This window comes from Erithacus rubecula, assembly GCF_903797595.1.
Source record: "Erithacus rubecula genome assembly, chromosome: 21".
NCBI classification, from domain to species: Eukaryota; Metazoa; Chordata; class Aves; order Passeriformes; family Muscicapidae; genus Erithacus; species Erithacus rubecula.
In genome coordinates this window covers 1,273,754-1,292,024 of record NC_136673.1, presented here as the reverse complement: position 1 = coordinate 1,292,024, position 18,271 = coordinate 1,273,754, and the positions used below count along the sequence as shown (strand labels likewise).

The 18,271-nt window shown below is 39.5% G+C and overlaps 1 protein-coding gene across 3 annotated transcripts in view; it reads right to left on the bottom strand.

The window, feature by feature from the left end:
• DENND1A (DENN domain containing 1A) overlaps positions 1 to 17,800 on the bottom strand; it is a 137,064-nt gene extending 119,264 nt beyond the window's left edge. For all 3 annotated transcript variants that reach the window (XR_013776603.1, XM_079324425.1, XM_079324426.1), the window contains exons 1-2: positions 17,642 to 17,800; positions 11,895 to 11,965 (exon numbers count right to left, since the gene is read on the bottom strand). Coding sequence is in view for 2 of the 3 variants with exons in the window: in XM_079324425.1 (XP_079180551.1) it covers positions 11,895 to 11,965; positions 17,642 to 17,658 (88 nt within the window). In the remaining variant the exon portion in view is untranslated. The remainder of the gene's footprint in view (positions 1 to 11,894; positions 11,966 to 17,641) is intronic.
• Positions 17,801 to 18,271: the final 471 nt, after the last annotated feature.

Here is an 18,271-nt window from a genome sequence, read left to right as displayed (position 1 = left end):
AACATTAATTAAAAATCAATAGCTTAGGACATAAATAGCTCTTATCTCTGTTATAGTATATCTCTAACATAACTCTTTATTAAAGAAAAAAAAGGGGGGAAAAAAGCCAGTGTCTCTGCTATTATACTGACTGAATTGACCACAACAAAGCAAAAGGAATAAGGCAAAAACCCTGAGCAAAGAAACCCTTATGAGAAAGGGAGGACAGGCATATGAATGATTGGAATGCCTCAGGCTCGCACTATCATTAACACATCACGGGCTGGAAAGAGCCACACTGCAAATACTTGGAGAACAAGTTACCAGCAAGAACATTCCATGTTTTCAGTGCTAATATGATTCTATACAAAATCCTTCCTGCCAAGGAAACAAAAATAACATGCACATCTTTCTGTCAGTTAGAAGTTAGTAATGTGTTATCTTCCTGAGTTTATTAATCAGTATTTTTATTCTGCATCTCAACTAAAGATTGCAAATTCCCTGAAATTCTAAAATAAAGATTAGAAATTGCACTCAACCTTTATTTCCTTTAACAACACCATCTTCACACTGAAGGCTACACTTAGTTTTCTTTTTGTCTAACAACTGCTTTATTCAATGATTATTCATGGCAGGCATATCAAATGCTTCCAACAGGACACATCATCTATAATCAATAATGAATTCAAACCAATGAAAACATTTCACTATGTCAGCTGGATTTTGAGTCCTACCTTGCACCTGTACTTCAGCACACTCCTACTTCTTCTCATCCCCTTGTCTTAATTCCAACTCCCAAAAATTTATTGATTGAAGTTTAGCCCAAGAAAATCAAAGGTTCTATTCATAAAGCACAGACACCAAGTGCCAGGACAGGGAAACAGAAGAACCCACTTTTCACAAGATCTTTTGCTCTAACTTTCCATTGAACTACAGTCAGAAATTATGTATTTTATTCTGAACTGTCCAAACTCCATTCCAGCTATTGCCAATTTCAGTTAACCTTGTCTAAGGTGAACTGAAAACAATGTTTTGGTGCTGGATTTTATATAAGACAATTTTTCATTTAGAAAGTTAATTATAAAATCTTAATTTTTAGTAGGAGGGGTACATTAGAACACAGAACTGCCATTATTAGGCTTCCTCTAAACAGAATAAATTGAAATTCCACCAAGTTCCCCCAATAATACTTTTTGTCATTGTAAAAATACACTCTGGCATTTTATTAACGTTTCAACCATTGTGTCCATGGAAGGTTCAAGAAAACTGGACAATTCTGAGACTTCGTTAAATCATCTGTCTCCATTTTACTTGATCATTATAAATAAAACTGAATAGAAGATGCACAAGTAATTTGTAAACTCTTTCAAAGGATCTGATTTACATTTTTCTTCTACAAATATGAAGATGTCCCCATAAGGTGCTCCATTTGTGTTATATATTAAGACACTCATACTATATATATGGCAAAAATTGAATATATTTTTATATGTTTTGGAATTACTTTCAGCAGTCTAACACTGTTTATAATACTGGTGCAAATACTGCCACCAACAAAGAAACAAACATTAAAAAGGTGTCCTTTAAGCTTCCCTTTAAGGCATCTACCATAATCGTATAATTTGCTCTGGACATCATTAAAATGTAAAGTTAATGAGGATTCAGCTGAAAACAGAAGAAATGTAACCTATTTTCAGGCAAAACTTCTAACACTGCAATCAGAGGGAAAACCTCTTTGATGTCTCTTTGTCTCTTCTCATTAATTTTCTTTTGGTTTAAAAAAACACAAAGGCTGTTTAAACTAAAAAATGCATAGAAGTTTAAACATGGTAATTATAGTTGAGCTGCAATGAGGTCATTAGGTTTTTAAAACTTTGAGATAAACAAAATTGAGATGTATGACTATTTTAAAAACATGTCAATACTTAATTTTAATTGTCCATGTGATTGATACCCACTGTATTCTAAGGATTTAGTCTAGAGACAGAATTGTTTCAAGATGATTTAGTGAAGGACAGAATCCCATGGCCAGGGCAGAGCAAAGCAATCAAGAAATACATCAAAATGAAAAGCTGGAATTACTGTATTACTGGATGCCACATTTAGTATTTCCAAGTGCAACAAAACACACTTTTGCCATCCATGCAAGAGAGAGGGCAAGTTGTGAGATTTTACTGCTCTTTACCTCTATGGTTCATTAAGGAATAAAATACTGAACAAGTTAAATAATTCTGTTTACTCACGACATCTATTCTTGTTTATAAACACTGCCAAGGTACACACAAAGCTGCACACTTCTGTTTTAACATACTAATTCTTTCCAGCAGGAAATACCTTAAAGTGGTATCTTAAATTACACAATATTGATGCAATCTGACATACTGTACTGGTAGATATTTTTAGCAAATAACTTACAAGTAAATTTCCCAAACACAAATTAAAACCAATTTTTACCATTACTGTGTACAAAGAAAAGATGATAGATCATCACAAACAGAAGGCCTTAATCCACAAATACACAAGGCAAATATAACCTGATCTTTAGTGTAGAAGGGATTTAATCACAATGAAGCAAAATAAGCATATTTATAATACTTCTCTGTGTGCCAGGATAACCTCTAGATCAAATGGAATGAGATCAATATATTATTTTGTGGCAAACATAAAAGACAAGTATGAATGTTAATGCATTTGTGGACAGAAGTTACAGCTTTAGGAGAGGGTCATTTACCCTAATGAATCTTTTTTACATGTTTGATAAACTCCTCAAATTAAACTGAGTCAATGACCAACAGACAAATATCAGACTATAAATAACCAGAAACTACTTTAGGTGCAAGTGAAGCACAACTCCAGCAGAAAACCCCATAGCTATCTGAAGGGAAGTTTTGGGTGCTGTGTTTTGGGGTTGGGTTTTGCACTTGACCTTCCCTCTGCCATGTGTTATTAGGGTTTGCTCAGCCCTTGCCCACCGAGCAGCTCTGTGCTATAGAGGTACAGCCACTGCCACAGCATGAGCAGCTTCTGCTCCCCCAGAGCTGCTCCTCCCTCCTGGGACCCTTCCTGCTTGTCTGCCCCCCTGAAAGCCAGACTCACACACACAGCACAGCACTGAAATACCACTGAGCCAAGGCACACCTGACCCAGCCTCAGCCCACACTGTGCTGCTCAATCAGCCATTCTGCCTTCACATTTTCACACTTGGCTTGAGCCTGCATTTAGGATTTTTGATAGGTGTTTCTCCACAAAGTGGCAATCTGGTTTTAGAATCTCTGGAATAGATCTCAAGGATCTCCAAAGTATCTTACAGACAGGAATTAAAGTCATTTACTTAAGGAGTGTAACAATGCAAGGATCAATTCATGAAGAGGTCATGTTACCACTATTTATATTCATAACTATGTAGTTTCAAAGTAAATGGTTCTTCAAAGGAACCAAATATGGGATTGAGTTAACACCTGTAGAATGCAATGGGAGTTGTGAGTCTAATTTCCTTCACCACCGCTTAAAATTCCAGCACAAATTCTAACAGTGGAAATTCCAGTCAGGAAAGTGTTCAGAAAAAACTTTCCAGACTATAACCCATTCCAGACAACAGATTATCAGTATCAGTTGTCTCTTCCCATCCCTCTATCCAAGGTTACCATCCTCAATATGGAAGTTCAATTTCCTTGGTTTCTATCTCACGCTTCCATGAAATAAGTAACATTAAAAAGTATATAAAAAGCTGCTTTCATCTTAAAAAAAGACATAAAGATCAACTTCCCAGGAGTCAAAAATCTGTCAGCATCTGGAATTTTGGAAAATGGTTTACCAAAACTTGCTAGCCCCAGAAGGACCAAAATGCAAATTGTCTCTACTAGCCCAGAAGGTGGAGTTTAGGATTTGTTTAGATTTGATCCTGGGTTTTGACAACTGCTGCTGAAGTAAAACAGTAGTCTTGCATTAATTTTACACTTACTTGATAATGATCTAACCTCAAATCATCTATTTCAAACTCCATTTCAATTTATAAAAAACCTAACACCCAAACTGCAAACAAACCAAAAAATCAACACAAAACAAAACCAACAAAAAACCACAGGAAAACCTAATGTCACTTTTTGTTCACAACAAAAAACACCACACCAAAGGCAGGCAGCCCAGTGCTGCCTTGGGCACTCTGACAGACCTCTTTTTGAATTCCAGTTTACATTTTCTTCTTGCAAGGAACTCCCCATAACAAAAAGAACCAGCAATAAAAATAGATCTAGTTCATCTTTTACCTCCCCAAACTTGCTTCATCTGAGCCCTGCATTTGAAGCAGAGCTCTGTTAAGTGCTCTAAAGCACTTTGTAGTGCTCTGCTACAACTACAACCTACACAGCAACAGACAAAACACCGACACAAATTCTAAATTCCAGGATTTCTATTGAAACACTCATAGGAAGCATCAGCCAACTGTGGATGGACCAGTCAGTCACTTATGGGACCGTGTCAACTTCAGGGAAAGGAGCCTCTGGAAGTCGCTGTTCTTAATCTACACGGAGCCTCCTTTAAAATCATTACTACTTTGTTTCTTTTTCACCTGAATGACACTCGAATTAGAAGTTCTTTCCAGCAGTGTCGGTATCTAGCTTAACTGCTGATTGCAGATGCACTAAGCAGAAGTTAACACTCATTAATAAGATTACCTGTTGTGATTGAGAACAACCAAAAAACAAACCACCTTGGGAATGCTTATAAACTGAGAAACTACTAAAGTTAAAACTACTCCCTTAAATAAAGTCACACACACACACACACCCCTTTAACATCAACGTTTGGACTCTGTTCAAAGTACAATCTCTCTGCAGCTACTGGCATAGCAACCCTACTCTTGAAGCAGCACAGTAAGAGAGAGTTAATTGCAACAAGTGCTTCACCGAACTCTTAAATGCTTCAAATGCTGAAATCTTAAATGTCTCAGTAGTATTAGGTATCTAAATCGAGTCTCTAAAGAGTGTAAAAGGAACAACCACTCAAATTCATCTATAAATTCAAGAAAATAAGTATAGCTAGTGAATGAAAATAATTTGTTAGAATCACTAGAAAAACCCTCCCTAAGAAAGTTTCAGTTTAGTAGTTAATTCCAACCTGCAGTTAAAAAGGCACTAGCTGTCAGTCAGTTTTCTCACCCAACTCTATCATGAAAAGAAAAACTGACAGATCACAGGAGCTTGCCTTTGTAAACCAATTCGGGAACTTTCATGCTTCTTATTTGTTAGGTTAAAGGTTAAATTGCTGACCTCTGCCCTCCTGCTTAGCAGCCTTTCCCTTTTTCTGTAAAGCTTTATTTTGGGGCTGTATTTACATGGATTAGTCTCTTTTCACGCTAAGAAGGAATCTGTTCACAGCCAAAGCCTTAGTTCTGGTTGTACAAAAAGCAGTCACAATTATTCAGCAGCAGACAATGACCATATTGTGGATTTACAAAAAAACCACCTCAGCCATGGCAAGTTCTGTCCTTGCTGCACAAAACAATAGAAGAAAAATCTTATCAAGCATTCAAGAGAAAGCAAACAAAGCAGGCCCACTGTGAACTTGATGAAGATGTCAAGCTCCTTTAAAAAAATATAAATCAACAAAAGAGTTTAAAGTCTTGTGAGTAAGACTTTCTGTGCTGAATTTTTCTGTCTAGTTAAACAGTGCCAGCATAGCAATATACTGCAGATTAGTAAATACTTGTGAAATAGGAAAGACTGTAGACAGAAGTAGTTAAAGCATGGAGCAAAAAGGCCAAAGAGCTCTCTTCCCACAAAATAGCTCACAGCAACAGAGAAACACTCAGATTTGATATTACTGGTTTGGGGGTTTATTAAATCTAGCAGTATCAGATAAGAACACATCTAAAAATGTGTTAGATAAAATGCATGACGACCTGCAAAATTAGATTCTAGTATTTTTTTCATTAGGTGAGTTTCTCTTCAAATTGAGTTCTGTATTTAATTTATACTGTAAAAACCAAACTGTGAACTGTTTTCACAGAAAACAGCTCAAACAGTGCTACTGACTTACCAGACACTGCAGTCCCCAGCAAGCTCTTTGTTAAAATCTTCCACCTTGTTTGTACTTAGAAGCAAAGCAATCAAATGGAAACAGAAAAACAAAGCAGCAGCTTAGGAGAATTAGAATTCCCAAATACCACCTACCTACTTAGGTTTGGTTACTTTTCCAATCCTGCTTTAGGAAGTTCGGTGTAGCAACACAACACTGCAAAGATGGGATAGTAAACTTGTGATATGGGAATTCCAGCCCCTTCAACACAGGGCCCTTAGTTCATGGAAAGAGACCCGAATTCTTCACTTCCTTTGGTATTTCTAAACCTTCAGCATTTTATCTATTTCTCAATACAGCATGAGCAGACTGGAACCAATAAAATGCTTTCATGTTAAAAAAATAAAGACTGCTCTGAGAGGTGCATGGGTGAAGTCCACAAACTTTTGAATGACCAACTCAATCCTAGTCCAGTAACTTTGCTTATGTTCAAGAAAATCCTTCATCAGTACAGGAGGCACAGCTCTGCTGTGTAACATTATAACCTATGCCAAAAGATAATGGGAAGGAGCAGCAGTGTGTCAGACAGACAGAAAGCTGCTAGTTCTCTCTACCTGTGAAAGTTCTACCACAGAAACCACAGTAACAACTGAAGAATAATATTAAGGAACAAGTACATCGTGACTTCTCTCAGAAGAGTTAAGGACTTCGATTAGTTTAAGTTATGCATTTGTGATCTACTGGGAATGGGGGAGGGAGGGAAAGAACTATTACAACCCAAGGCTAGAACATGAAAAGTAAAGAAGGAAGTACTTAAACTACTCACAAGCTTCTAGTAGGAACAAGATTAGTAGTACATGCTACTCTAGGAGCCAATTCAAATGCAAATTTCATCCTTGCACTCCAACAATGATAAACTACCTCAGAGTTAATAGTTTCCTTCTAAGATTCATCTCCCTTTTCAACCTAGCGGTATGTTTTCGAGAAAAGAAAGCACATGGAGAGTCTTACAGCAAGACCTTTTAAATTCTGTCATAAAAGAAGTAGCATAAACTACATTTCCTTTCCTAATCCAGTGAACATTTGTTAAACTCTAACATACTTACACTTTGTCCATGCGGTCGCATTTAGGCTTCTAACTTACCATGGTTTTAAAAAAAAAACACTCAGAAAGAAATCCTTTAGCTGTACTAAACCATTTTAGCTTTTTCCTTGAACACACAGCAAGAATTTATGCTACACTCACAAAAAGATGAAAGATGAGGTCCTTGGAGAGAAAGGCCTTTTGGCACACTACATGGTAAAGCTACAGATTTGACATACTTTTATAATGTCTGCTTTGGCAAGAACACAAAAACCCCACACAAAAGCATGGTACGTCCTCCCAGACAGGGGTGTAGGGGGTGTTTTACTCTTGTGAGCATTTACTTTCAAATGCTCTTACTTCAGAGACTATTTTGATCGGTTACTTTAGACTAACAAATTCTCTTTTGCTATATGAACAGTTTGACAGTCAGACTACAATTCCCCTCACAGCCCTTTCTAACAAGAGAGACTCTTTGGCTAAGGTCCAGCAACAGCCTTAAATTTGTCACATCCTATTTTTGATGAATGATCTGCAGCAGTTTTAAGATCATAAAGTGCTTTGAAAGTTAAAAGAAAAATTTCACAAGTAGTAAGCTTTCACTTTCTTTATAAATGTATTTAAACAAAATTTGCTAGGAGATTCTTTCTACTTCTGCATCTCAAAAAACCCACACAAAACAATCTTCTGTCTGAGATTAAAAACACAGGACACAGCTGCAATGTACTTCTCTACAATGTGTCAATAGCATAGAACTGGATATCTAGGAGTGCTTAAGTGAACTTAAGCAGTTATCTTCTGTAAAAGAAACAATACAAGTTCTTTGTAATTTACCACCTCAGCTTCTGTGAAGTTTCAGTATTATGAAATGCCATGACAAATACAAAAAATCATAATCTTACAAAATGCTTTTTTCCTTCCTTTACACAAAGATTAAAGACAGGAAAAAAATTCAGTAAAATAGCAGTATTTCATGAAAAGCTCACAATTATCCACATCATAAAACAATTCCAATGCATGAGAGACCATGCACCAGAGACACAAAACTTATTGGTGTTACTTTGAGCCTATATTTTCCCTAAAATATTCCATTTTTACAATAAAACTGTGGCTATTTTCCCCTCTTTTTCTGAAAGTAATTGTGTGGGAGCTGGTGAGAAGCATTAGACTTGCAAAGTTCCTATGCTTGATATACTTACACCTGACACACACAACACAGATTTCTCACTAGATAAATTCCATGTACAGCCACTGTAAAAACACAGACTCTGTTCTTTCTATTCTAGTTTGCAGCTTCTCACTTTTGGTGAGAAGGCTCCAGGCCCTGGAGCAATGCATCCCTACAAAGAGGAAATCAGGGGAGAAGAGGCCTCTAAGGTGAATAAGGAGCTCCTGGACAAACTCAACACAAACAAGCAACTTCCAGAGGGTGGAAGCAGGGAAACATGGCCTGGAAGGAATGCAGAGGAACTGCTTGAACAGCCAGGCATCAGGTTAGGAAAGCTAAAGCCCTGCCAGAAGTAAATCTGGCCAAGGACAACAAGAAAAGCTTTTACAGGTAATAAAAGAAGGAAAATAAGTGTCTTCTCAGAAAGGGAAATTCTCAGCTTCCCTTGGAACATCAAACATTAGGCAAAAAAATGGTGTTGTCTTTTCCTAAGGAAAGAGATTTTAATGAAAAATATTCATCTTCATGCAGCCAGCCAGTCAGAGTGGCAGCTATCCTGCTCCACAGTACTCAAAAATGAGACATCACATTTACTTAAGAAAAACCTGTATGTTTCCAAGTAAGACCTACGAATTCAACAAAGAAAAGCACAAAATCCACCTTTAAATATAACAGAATGCTGGAATTGTATAAAGTACCAAAGACTTAATGTGCCAAAAATACACAGTGCTGAGCACAGATGATCATTATTTCTAAACAATCTTGAGGGGAAAGGACAGTGAGAGTACAGCAAGCTGATCCAGTGATCATTTCCACTCTCAATTCACACATTTCACTGTGGTTTGGCAAAGCTCTGCCCGGACTGGAATAAAACAATGTTTGCTTTTTTAACTTCTTTGGTTTCAATGAAATTTTTCTCTTCGTACTTTAAGTGTACAAAATATTCCCCAGATGATCCTGAAGCTTGATCCTGAGCAGGTGTGAGGTCAGACCAGGTTCTTCATGGTTTTGAAGCAGTTCAGTCTTGAAAACCTCCAAGGATGGAGATGCACAACATCTCCTGAGTGTCTTGGTGTAACACTTGACTCCTCATGTGAACAGGCTCCCCATATTCCCTCAGGTTCTCCTGATGCAGCCTGTCAGTGCACCCCATCCTCCTGGCACGCCCCCCTGGGCAGCCTGGATCCCTCTCCCTGATGGATTCTCCATGCAAGGCTGCTGCTCAGCACCCCTGCAGCCTCCTCCAGGCTGCACCAGCCCAGCACTCCTGTCTCCTCACACTGCAGGGCTTCAGCACACTCACCATCTTTGCAGCCCTCCATTGGACTTGGTCTGGTTTATTGGTGTCTTTTGTGGAATCCAGAACAGATTTTTCCCTTCTGCAGTTGACTATGAACTTTGAAATACATTAAAGCTTAAAATTCCAGTTGATACTTCACAGTCACAAGGCAAACATCCTTTGCTACTTTCTTACTTGTCCTCTTCCAATTTGCTCTCCCATCCCAGCAGGGCTGGGGGAGAGGGTGGCTGTGTGGGGCTGAGCTCCCAGCCTGGGTTAATCCATGACAGCTACACAAATTTTGGAATAACAAAATAGAGGCAAGTTTTACCATCCCACAAACCAGACAATCCCCCACACTAGGACAGTTACAGCTTTGGGCAAATTGTTTCTCCTCAAGGCCAAGTCAGAAGATTGATATCAGAATTAAGAGCATTTTAATTATCAATAGCACTATTATATTAGACATAAACTTCAAAAACAACTGCATTAGTTAATTTTGGGATCAATTAAATGGCAAGAAAAAGTTTTAAACCTGCCTGATAATTTGCTTCTTATACAACTTGTATGCATTTTACTTTTCCCAACAATAGCTGCTCCTTGCCATGTAACATACATTCCCTGACTGCAAAAAAAGAGAAGTTAATCTATATTCTTAGGGTTTTGGCATGGAACAGACAGCAAAAAAATGGACACAGACTACATGGAGGTTTCTAGGTGTGTATTTCTGGAATGATGATTTGCCTGGGATACAGTACAACTGCTAAATACAACAGAGAGCCAAAAAACCTTCATTCAGAACAGGAGGACAAAATATTTGGGTACACACAAATCTAAAGCGTCTGAGAATAAAGTATATCTCTTAAGAATAAAAAAAAAAATTGGTTAGGAAAAATCTCTTTAAAAATTCTTCAGAGAGAGTAACTTCAAAATATATGACTAGTAAAATCAATTATTAAAACTTTTTTACTCCCTAAAAAGAATTTCTGAAGATTTTGCACCTACAAGTGCATACAACAAACCTAAAAACACAACTAAGTGAAACTCCCACAGAATCAGTTGGTTTATAGAACAAAATGTATACTAAATTCTCCAATTAAAAACCTGTAAAGTAGTTTCCGTGCTTTTTAACCCACCTTCCCACAGCAGGGAATTAATCCCTCCAGGGGGATGCAAACAAACTTCAAAGAGAAGATTATACCCAGACACTAGTACTGTACAATGTAATGTTTATGGTCAAATTTGTTCAGATTTTCTGGCACTAGAATCCAGGTCAGATGTGCAGAAACAAAGACCAGTTATTAAAAGGGCTCCTGCAGTTACATCAAATAGTTGTGATGGCACAGAGCAGTAGGACAAACCACAACTGTATTCCAGTTACAACTCCTAGGAGGCTTTGGCAGGGAAGGAAGGAGTTGCAGCTATTTGAGTTTCAGACTGTAACAAATACAGATATAAAAGGAGGTAAGTGGCTTTCCAGTCAATAAAATACAAAAATCTTTTCTATTGGTTCATTACACCATATCTACAATGCACACGATTGTTCAATAAAAGACAAAAGAAATGCTACTTCAGTGTATGCTGACTAATCATAATTATTTAATTTTGACAAGCTTCCTTTTTATACCATTCTAGAGACTGAATTCTCATAACAGTCTCTTGAACTAAATTTTGGCATTAGGAATTTCAACCTTTGCTTTTCCTGCTTATTTGTTCAAATTCCTGGGGTGAGATCAAAGTGCAATCAAAAATTCCCAAGTGTATTTCCATGTTAGTTTCAGCAGTTACGGTATTTCTCTACCATAAACACAGGAATACTTACCAAAAATAATATTACAGAAAAATACTTGTGTAATAATGATTTGATAACAATGGTAAAAACAGTTAACCAAATCATAAGCTGCACCTATGCCTAATTTCCAGATAAAATCATTTGATCAAAACGAGAATTCTGGGAGCAGATAAAAATACTTTTGTAGACAAGTAAGAAAGAGGAAGTAAAAACAATTTTCCAAATTATGTTTTAAGAGTATTTTTTGGTTTAAAACTATCCTTTTTCACATGAGCAGCAAATACCAATCTGAAAAAGCACTTACTGTTTCAACCTAATCAAGAGAAGAATTATTTCTGTTTTAAAAGACAAAATGAGACAAAACAGTCAAAGAAACCTGAAAACTATTCACAATCAGGTACAGAAACATAAATTTCTCACTTTTAGTCTAACTGTAAAAGATTCCACAGAACCAGAAATGGAGGTATTTTAAAAGCTAAAACAGCATAATTTTAAATATACTTATTTATCTCACAATATATTGTTCTTAAGAATAGTTTTAGCCAATAAGTAGGTAGAACTGCATGCAGAACAGTACCTTTCCCAATGCAGCTGATTCCTGAGTGGGTCACTTCTGCATACACCTCAAAGGTAGTTTCTGGATTTTGTCTGAAACAGAAGGAAGGTATTTAGCACTCTGAGAATTTGGTTTAAGTGCAATGAGGCATTCAGAAAGGGTTCTCAGCAGCATGCACACAGTACAATGACAACTAGAGAATCTCCATTTCTTGGTTTACAGCCCTGGATGATTTCTCATCAGACCTTTGTCAAGTGATAAATACAGAGATTTTTTCAGGGAAAAAATGTTTCGGAAACTTTTCACCAAACTGAAAAATCACATTGTCCAACACTGAACAACCAGACCCAGACTCACATTTTCATCACTGTGACCCTTGAGTTCAACTTCATGACATCTCTTTGCCCAGGAAAAGAGAAAAAAAAAAAGTGTCTGCAGTCAAGAGGAGGCAAAATCACTTTCTGCACACACTACTGAAAAACTTAAGAGGCTGTATTTAGGATGAAGACAGCACCCCTTTTTAATACCCATCAAAATATTTCTAACTCTTTGTCAAAAAAAGGCCATGCTGGAGAACATTACAAATGCACAAGGTTTGGTCTCATGAGACTCCAGAGACTTAAATCCAGAAATTTGCCAGATGCATGGAAATAAGTGTGACAGTCAAAAACCACAGCAAATTGAGCTACAAGATGTAAATGATGCTTGAGGAATGAGATTTACTTTGCTCAAGAGTTATAAATATACCAGTAGGAAAAGTAAAAAGTTAATGATATTACTTCAAAACAAACAAACAAACCATTCAGTGTATATTTTCAGTTCTTACTAATTTAACCCTTTAAGTGATGCTCTGGAATTACATCTCCTAATGAGCATGTAAAGGCAGCAGGTGATTATATAAGAAAGAATATTTTGAGTTAATTCCTGACTAACAATTTTAGGTACTCCAGATATTTATGAGATCAAAGAGACTCTAATCCTGAAATAAGGATTTTGCAGGTCTGAACACATGACACTTTATTCTTAGACTTTCTGGTTAAAATCAAGAATCAAAATTGCATAATTACTGTTCCAAATTTCTGGCTGCTTGTATAGTGATAATATTGTCTCCTATGTGTTAATGCAAACTAACATTAGAAAACTGCTGTGGTGTAATTTACTTGTGAATTTTGTAACTTCCTTACAGCTAAGGACAAAAATAATGACAAACCCCATAAATATAGATGCTAGAATTCCAAACTGAATGGTAATTTTAAAAATTAAACTCATCTTACTCAATATTTCAGACCAAATATATAAGCATGTCAAGGAGTACAGCTTAACTCTTCAGAGAATTTCTATTATTTTTAATCCTACTTTAACACCAGAAGGATTAAGGAAAACATTTCTAACCATGCCACAGGCCCACTTAGCCTAACTCAAGTGGCTCTAAGCCAAAGCCCACACCTATTTAAACTGACAGAAAAGCTACCATTGCTTGCAGTAGCACAGGATCACACTCCTCAGTTTTACAGAGCACCTCTCAGGAGCAACAATGGTTCACAACTCAATTAATGGTAATTTAATTTGCCACCAGCTCCCAACTGGTTTGTCTTAAGTAGCTGTTTTTTCAGAAAACTACACTCATGAGTTATGAGAAATCCAAAGTCAGCTATTATTGTGCAATATAAACCAAACTTGCATAATCCTCGTGGCACTACTCAAGTTGCTGCTGATACTGGGGTTCAGCTCCATTCCACAGTCACAGCACAGGGTGAGGATGGAACGACCCCCACAGAGCACCAGAAATGCATTTTTCCTTTCATACACATTGCTGGGCAGCCTTATCATACCCTCCTTGTTTGTGTCTTTATTTTTAGCACCCTGTTTCCTTAAATAAAAGTTTATAAACTTTATATTTTTACGGCTAATGGTTAAAACAACAAACACCTTTTTAGTATTATGTTAGAACCCATGTTCAAATTCTTAAGTGAAAGCTGTAACACAGCTGGCAGGAGCACAGACTATATTCCAAAACTTTCAGACAAAAAGACATCACATTTTGTATTTTAATTTTCCATGACAAACGTCCATTTATTTCTATGAACAGTGAAATTAAAGCAGCCTTCCCAAGTGAGAAACTCGGTATTAAAGGCTGCATTCAACAACCAACACCTCAGTATGAGAATGAAGTCCTTGTTGGATTGTGAATATTTTATAACTTTTCAGAGGCATTAAGGAAACAAGTCACCATAAGACTTCATACAGTTTGCAAATACAGCATAAACACCATCAGAAAAATGTATTCTGTAGCCCAGTGTCACCTGTGCATCACACAGAAACCCCAAGCCCTGCAACCTCCACAGCACAAGAGCCTTGAACACACTCACCAAGTCTGCCCTCCTCCCAAAAATCACTTACAGACCCATGGTCATTTATCAAGTGAACAGTAACATGCAATTAAAAAACAAACATAGGACACAGAGGTACAAAAATACATAGTACCTCATTTATTGGAGAACTAGGTAATTTCAGATGGAAATGCAATACTTCTTTGTAAACACAAACTTAGGAAGGAGCAGTATGAGAAAATAATACTTCTGTGATAAATGCTAGTTATATGAATTACTTCAAACCTCTGATGTAGAAATAACATCTGTCTCACAATAATCAATATGAAATTCAATTTTACACTGAAATAAGATATTTCAAATAAGATACTTATGTACCTTTTATGACCAGATATTGTAGTTTACCAAACTGTAAGAGATTTATTCAGAATTAAATTAAATCAAGCCCTTCTCCGAAGCTGCATGGCTGGAAGTACATACTTTACATATCTACAGCCTATTTCAATTCTGTCAGCAGCATTTTTTGTACAGATAGGAAAATGCAGTAGCACTTATGACAGAAAGTATCATTCTGCTTAAGAACTGACACATAAGAGAGGAGTCTGACATTGCCTGGTAATTAGTTGTCTTGTAACAAGATTTAGTTGCTCAACTCTTGCAGAAAATAAATTAAGAGCAGAAACTGTAATCACTAATTCAATTCAGAAACTACAACTGAAGCCTTGATTAATTTCCATATATTTAACTTTTTTTGCCTCGTGTTACCCAGGTAGATATTTCATCTTAGTATATAACAAACATTCTGTTAAATCTCTGAAAGTTTTCCCATCCATTGTGTCACCAGTGAAATGCAACCACCTCTGGAAAGGGACATGCCAACTGTTTTTACAGTGCAATGCCATTCTGCTGTGATATCGACACATTATTATGATGAATAAATAAGAAATCCTTCCTGTCTTGCACCATGGAGTACAGAGGCTCCCAGGCAGTGACAGCAGCACATTAACAAGGCTCCTGTCCTACCTCACCTGGCTGGCACCGAGTGTGGCACGTTCGAACAGAGGATTAACCCAGCACTGTAACCCAACAGTCAATTTAGCTTTTTTTTTTGCCTGCAGCTATACAGAAGCCAAAAGCTTACAGGACTGCTGGCAACTCCTTGATTTCTTTCACTTCAGTCTGATGCAGCTACTGATACTTTTCTCTAAGCAATCCTTCACTCAAATGACTCATTATTACACACCCATCAGAAAGAAATCTGACAGATCTGCCCAGGTTTCATGCAGAGTCTATCACAGTGTGTGCAAGGGATCCTGTGCCAAGCAGTTATCCCTCATAGTTATCAATCTACTGCAAGAAGCAAGTGATCTGACTTCTGGATATTTACTGGGGCTCCAGCACATGCTGGCACCCCTCTAAAGGAGATGTGCCTCACCCTACCCAGCTACCAAACACTTCTCTCATTCACACTTCCAACCTGCCCCAATAAGGAAGTTACTTACCAACATTAGTCTTTGCTGGATTAAACACCCAGCTCAGAAAGGCAGACCAGAAAAGCCTCTTACTCAGACAGGCTCTCTCACTCTATATATTCTAAGACTGTTTCAAAATTTTGTCCTTACACTATTCAAGCACAGCGTTCTGTCCAAAGAAGAAAAAAGCAGTTTATTAAGTGTTGTTCAAGGCAAAGTTGCTTAACCACTCAGTGGACAAAATGCCTTCTAACAAAGTCCAAGAAGAATGAAAAGCAATGTTTACCTGGGTTTATTGCCTCTGTTACTCTGGTGATTGAGACAGACGTGGGTTTTATCTTTGAAAGACAAGTTCACACGGAAAGACTCGGCACAGAAAAAGTCCGTAACTGCGCTGGTGGCACTAAGTACTTCTAACAGCTACATCTCCCTGACACAGGCTGCTAGCTGGAACATCACACCTGCCTGATGACATTCTCATTTAGCAAAGTCTACTCAAAGCCACTGAAGTCCAATCTGCAATCACAAACCCAAAGATGGCAAACACAGCTTGTGGATTCAGCGCGCACACAAAGGAAACTGCATTTAAAGTAAGCATTAATCTTTTAATAGATTTAAGATAAGGTCATCATAAGAAGTCATTTTGGATCATAGTCTTGAAGTGATCCAAGCAAGGGTGACTGCTGCAGGGTCAGAAGGTGCAAGTTAGAGATACAGCCTGCTCTGCTGTCAAAATACCTACAGTTTTCAATTTTACCTGCATTTGACTGTAAGAGTTTAACCAGTTTGTCAGGCTTTCATTTCTCTACAGCAACAGTTGAGAACTCATGCCCACAGTATGCTTAAGGGAGGATGGCTCATCCCCTTCTGGAACCAACCATTGCCATGGTGCTATCATTACAAACACTCATTATCCGCTTACATTTTCCTGAAACGCCTGGCTGAAAAGACATGTTTTCATCTATCCAGCCTATGGGCTTGGGGACATGAAGATGTGTCATCACACAAACTAAGTCCCCTCCAGTCTTGTATTCAAGTTAAACGGAAGAAGTGAAAAGTTAAAGCCCAATGTAATCCTGAAGAACACTGTGTTAAAGGTAAAAAATGCTCAACAGCAGCTGCCGAAACTGCTGAATAAAACAGGATCTATCAGGGTCTCTCCACTCATAACCCTTTCACATACAGAGATGTCAGCACTCCTGCTTGGCAACAGCTTTATTACACCTCTGCCTGTGTCCAAGAAACTGAATTCTCCTGGAATAGCATATGAACGAAGTAAGACTTTTAATGTGACTATACCAAGCATATCAATAAGGTTTACCAATAAATCAACTACCAATTTTATGAAAATTTTAAAAAACTCAAATATTGAAAGCATGGATGTACAGGCCCAGCACATCAATCACTCGCATCACTCTACTCCTTCCCCCAAACCCCTTTGCTAATGCATTTTGGCTATCTCCTAGCCAGACTGTAGTCCTTCCGTCAGCACACTCTAACCTGGGCAAAGAAATTTGCACTCCTTGGACCCCTCCACACCCCGAACAGGCGTCGGCTGTGCTGGCAACGAAGATGTTCCCAAGACAGCACCCCCGCCCTCCCTCAGGCCTGCACGATAACACTGCACTGCCGTCCCGCCTGCCCTGCGAGCGGGAGGGGCAGCGGCCGCTGTGAGGCAGGGTCGGCTCTCGCCCCTCTCCTGGGCAGGGCCGGAGGGTCCCGCCGGGGTCCCGCCCGCAGCTGGGGTCGGACGGCCCGTCCTGCCCGTCGCCCCGGCCCGCGGGGCAGGGGACGCTTTCTCCCCGTCCTTCTCCCTCTTCTTCTCGCCCAACCCGAGGCCCGCGGGCTCGGCCGGGGTCCCGCCCGCGCGGCCTCACACGGAGCGGAGGGAGGGCGGGGAAGTCAGTCCCCTTCTCGCTCTCCCGAGGGCCTGAAGCGGGGCTGGAGAGCTGCGGAGGGCACTCACTTGATCCTGGATCCCATGGTCTCCGGGGGGCCGCATAGACCCGGGGCGGAGCGAGACACGGGCGGGGGCCGCAGGGCCGCGCTCTGTCCAGCGCTCGCCCCTCACTCCATCCCGGCCCGCGCCGCGGCGCCCCGGCCGAGTCACGGCGCGGGGGCTGCCGGGAGCTGTAGTGCGGCGGGGACCGGGGCGGGCGGTGCGTGCCTGTCTGGGGGAGCCGTCGGGGAAAGCAGCGGCCTCTGCTCGTGGTGCCGAGCCACCGGAAAGCAGGCAACGGGCAGAAACTGATGCACAGCCAGTTCTACCCGAACACGAGGGAGAATTGCTTCACTGTGCGAGTGACGGAGCACAGGAAAATACTGTCCCGAGAGGGTGTGGAGTTTCCCTCACGGGAAATATTCCAGAACCGTCAGGACACAATCCTGTACCGTGTGCTCTCGTGACTGCACAGGGAGGTTGCACCAGATGCCCCAAAAGGTCCCTTCCTACCCGACTTATCCTGTGTCTCTGTGACTGCGGCCGGGAGCGCCGGGGGTCGGCGATGGCAACGCGGAGTGGCCCCGTTCTCCTCACGGAGATCCAGGCGGGAACCCCGCGGCGGTTCGGCCCCGTTCTCCTCACGGAGATCCAGGC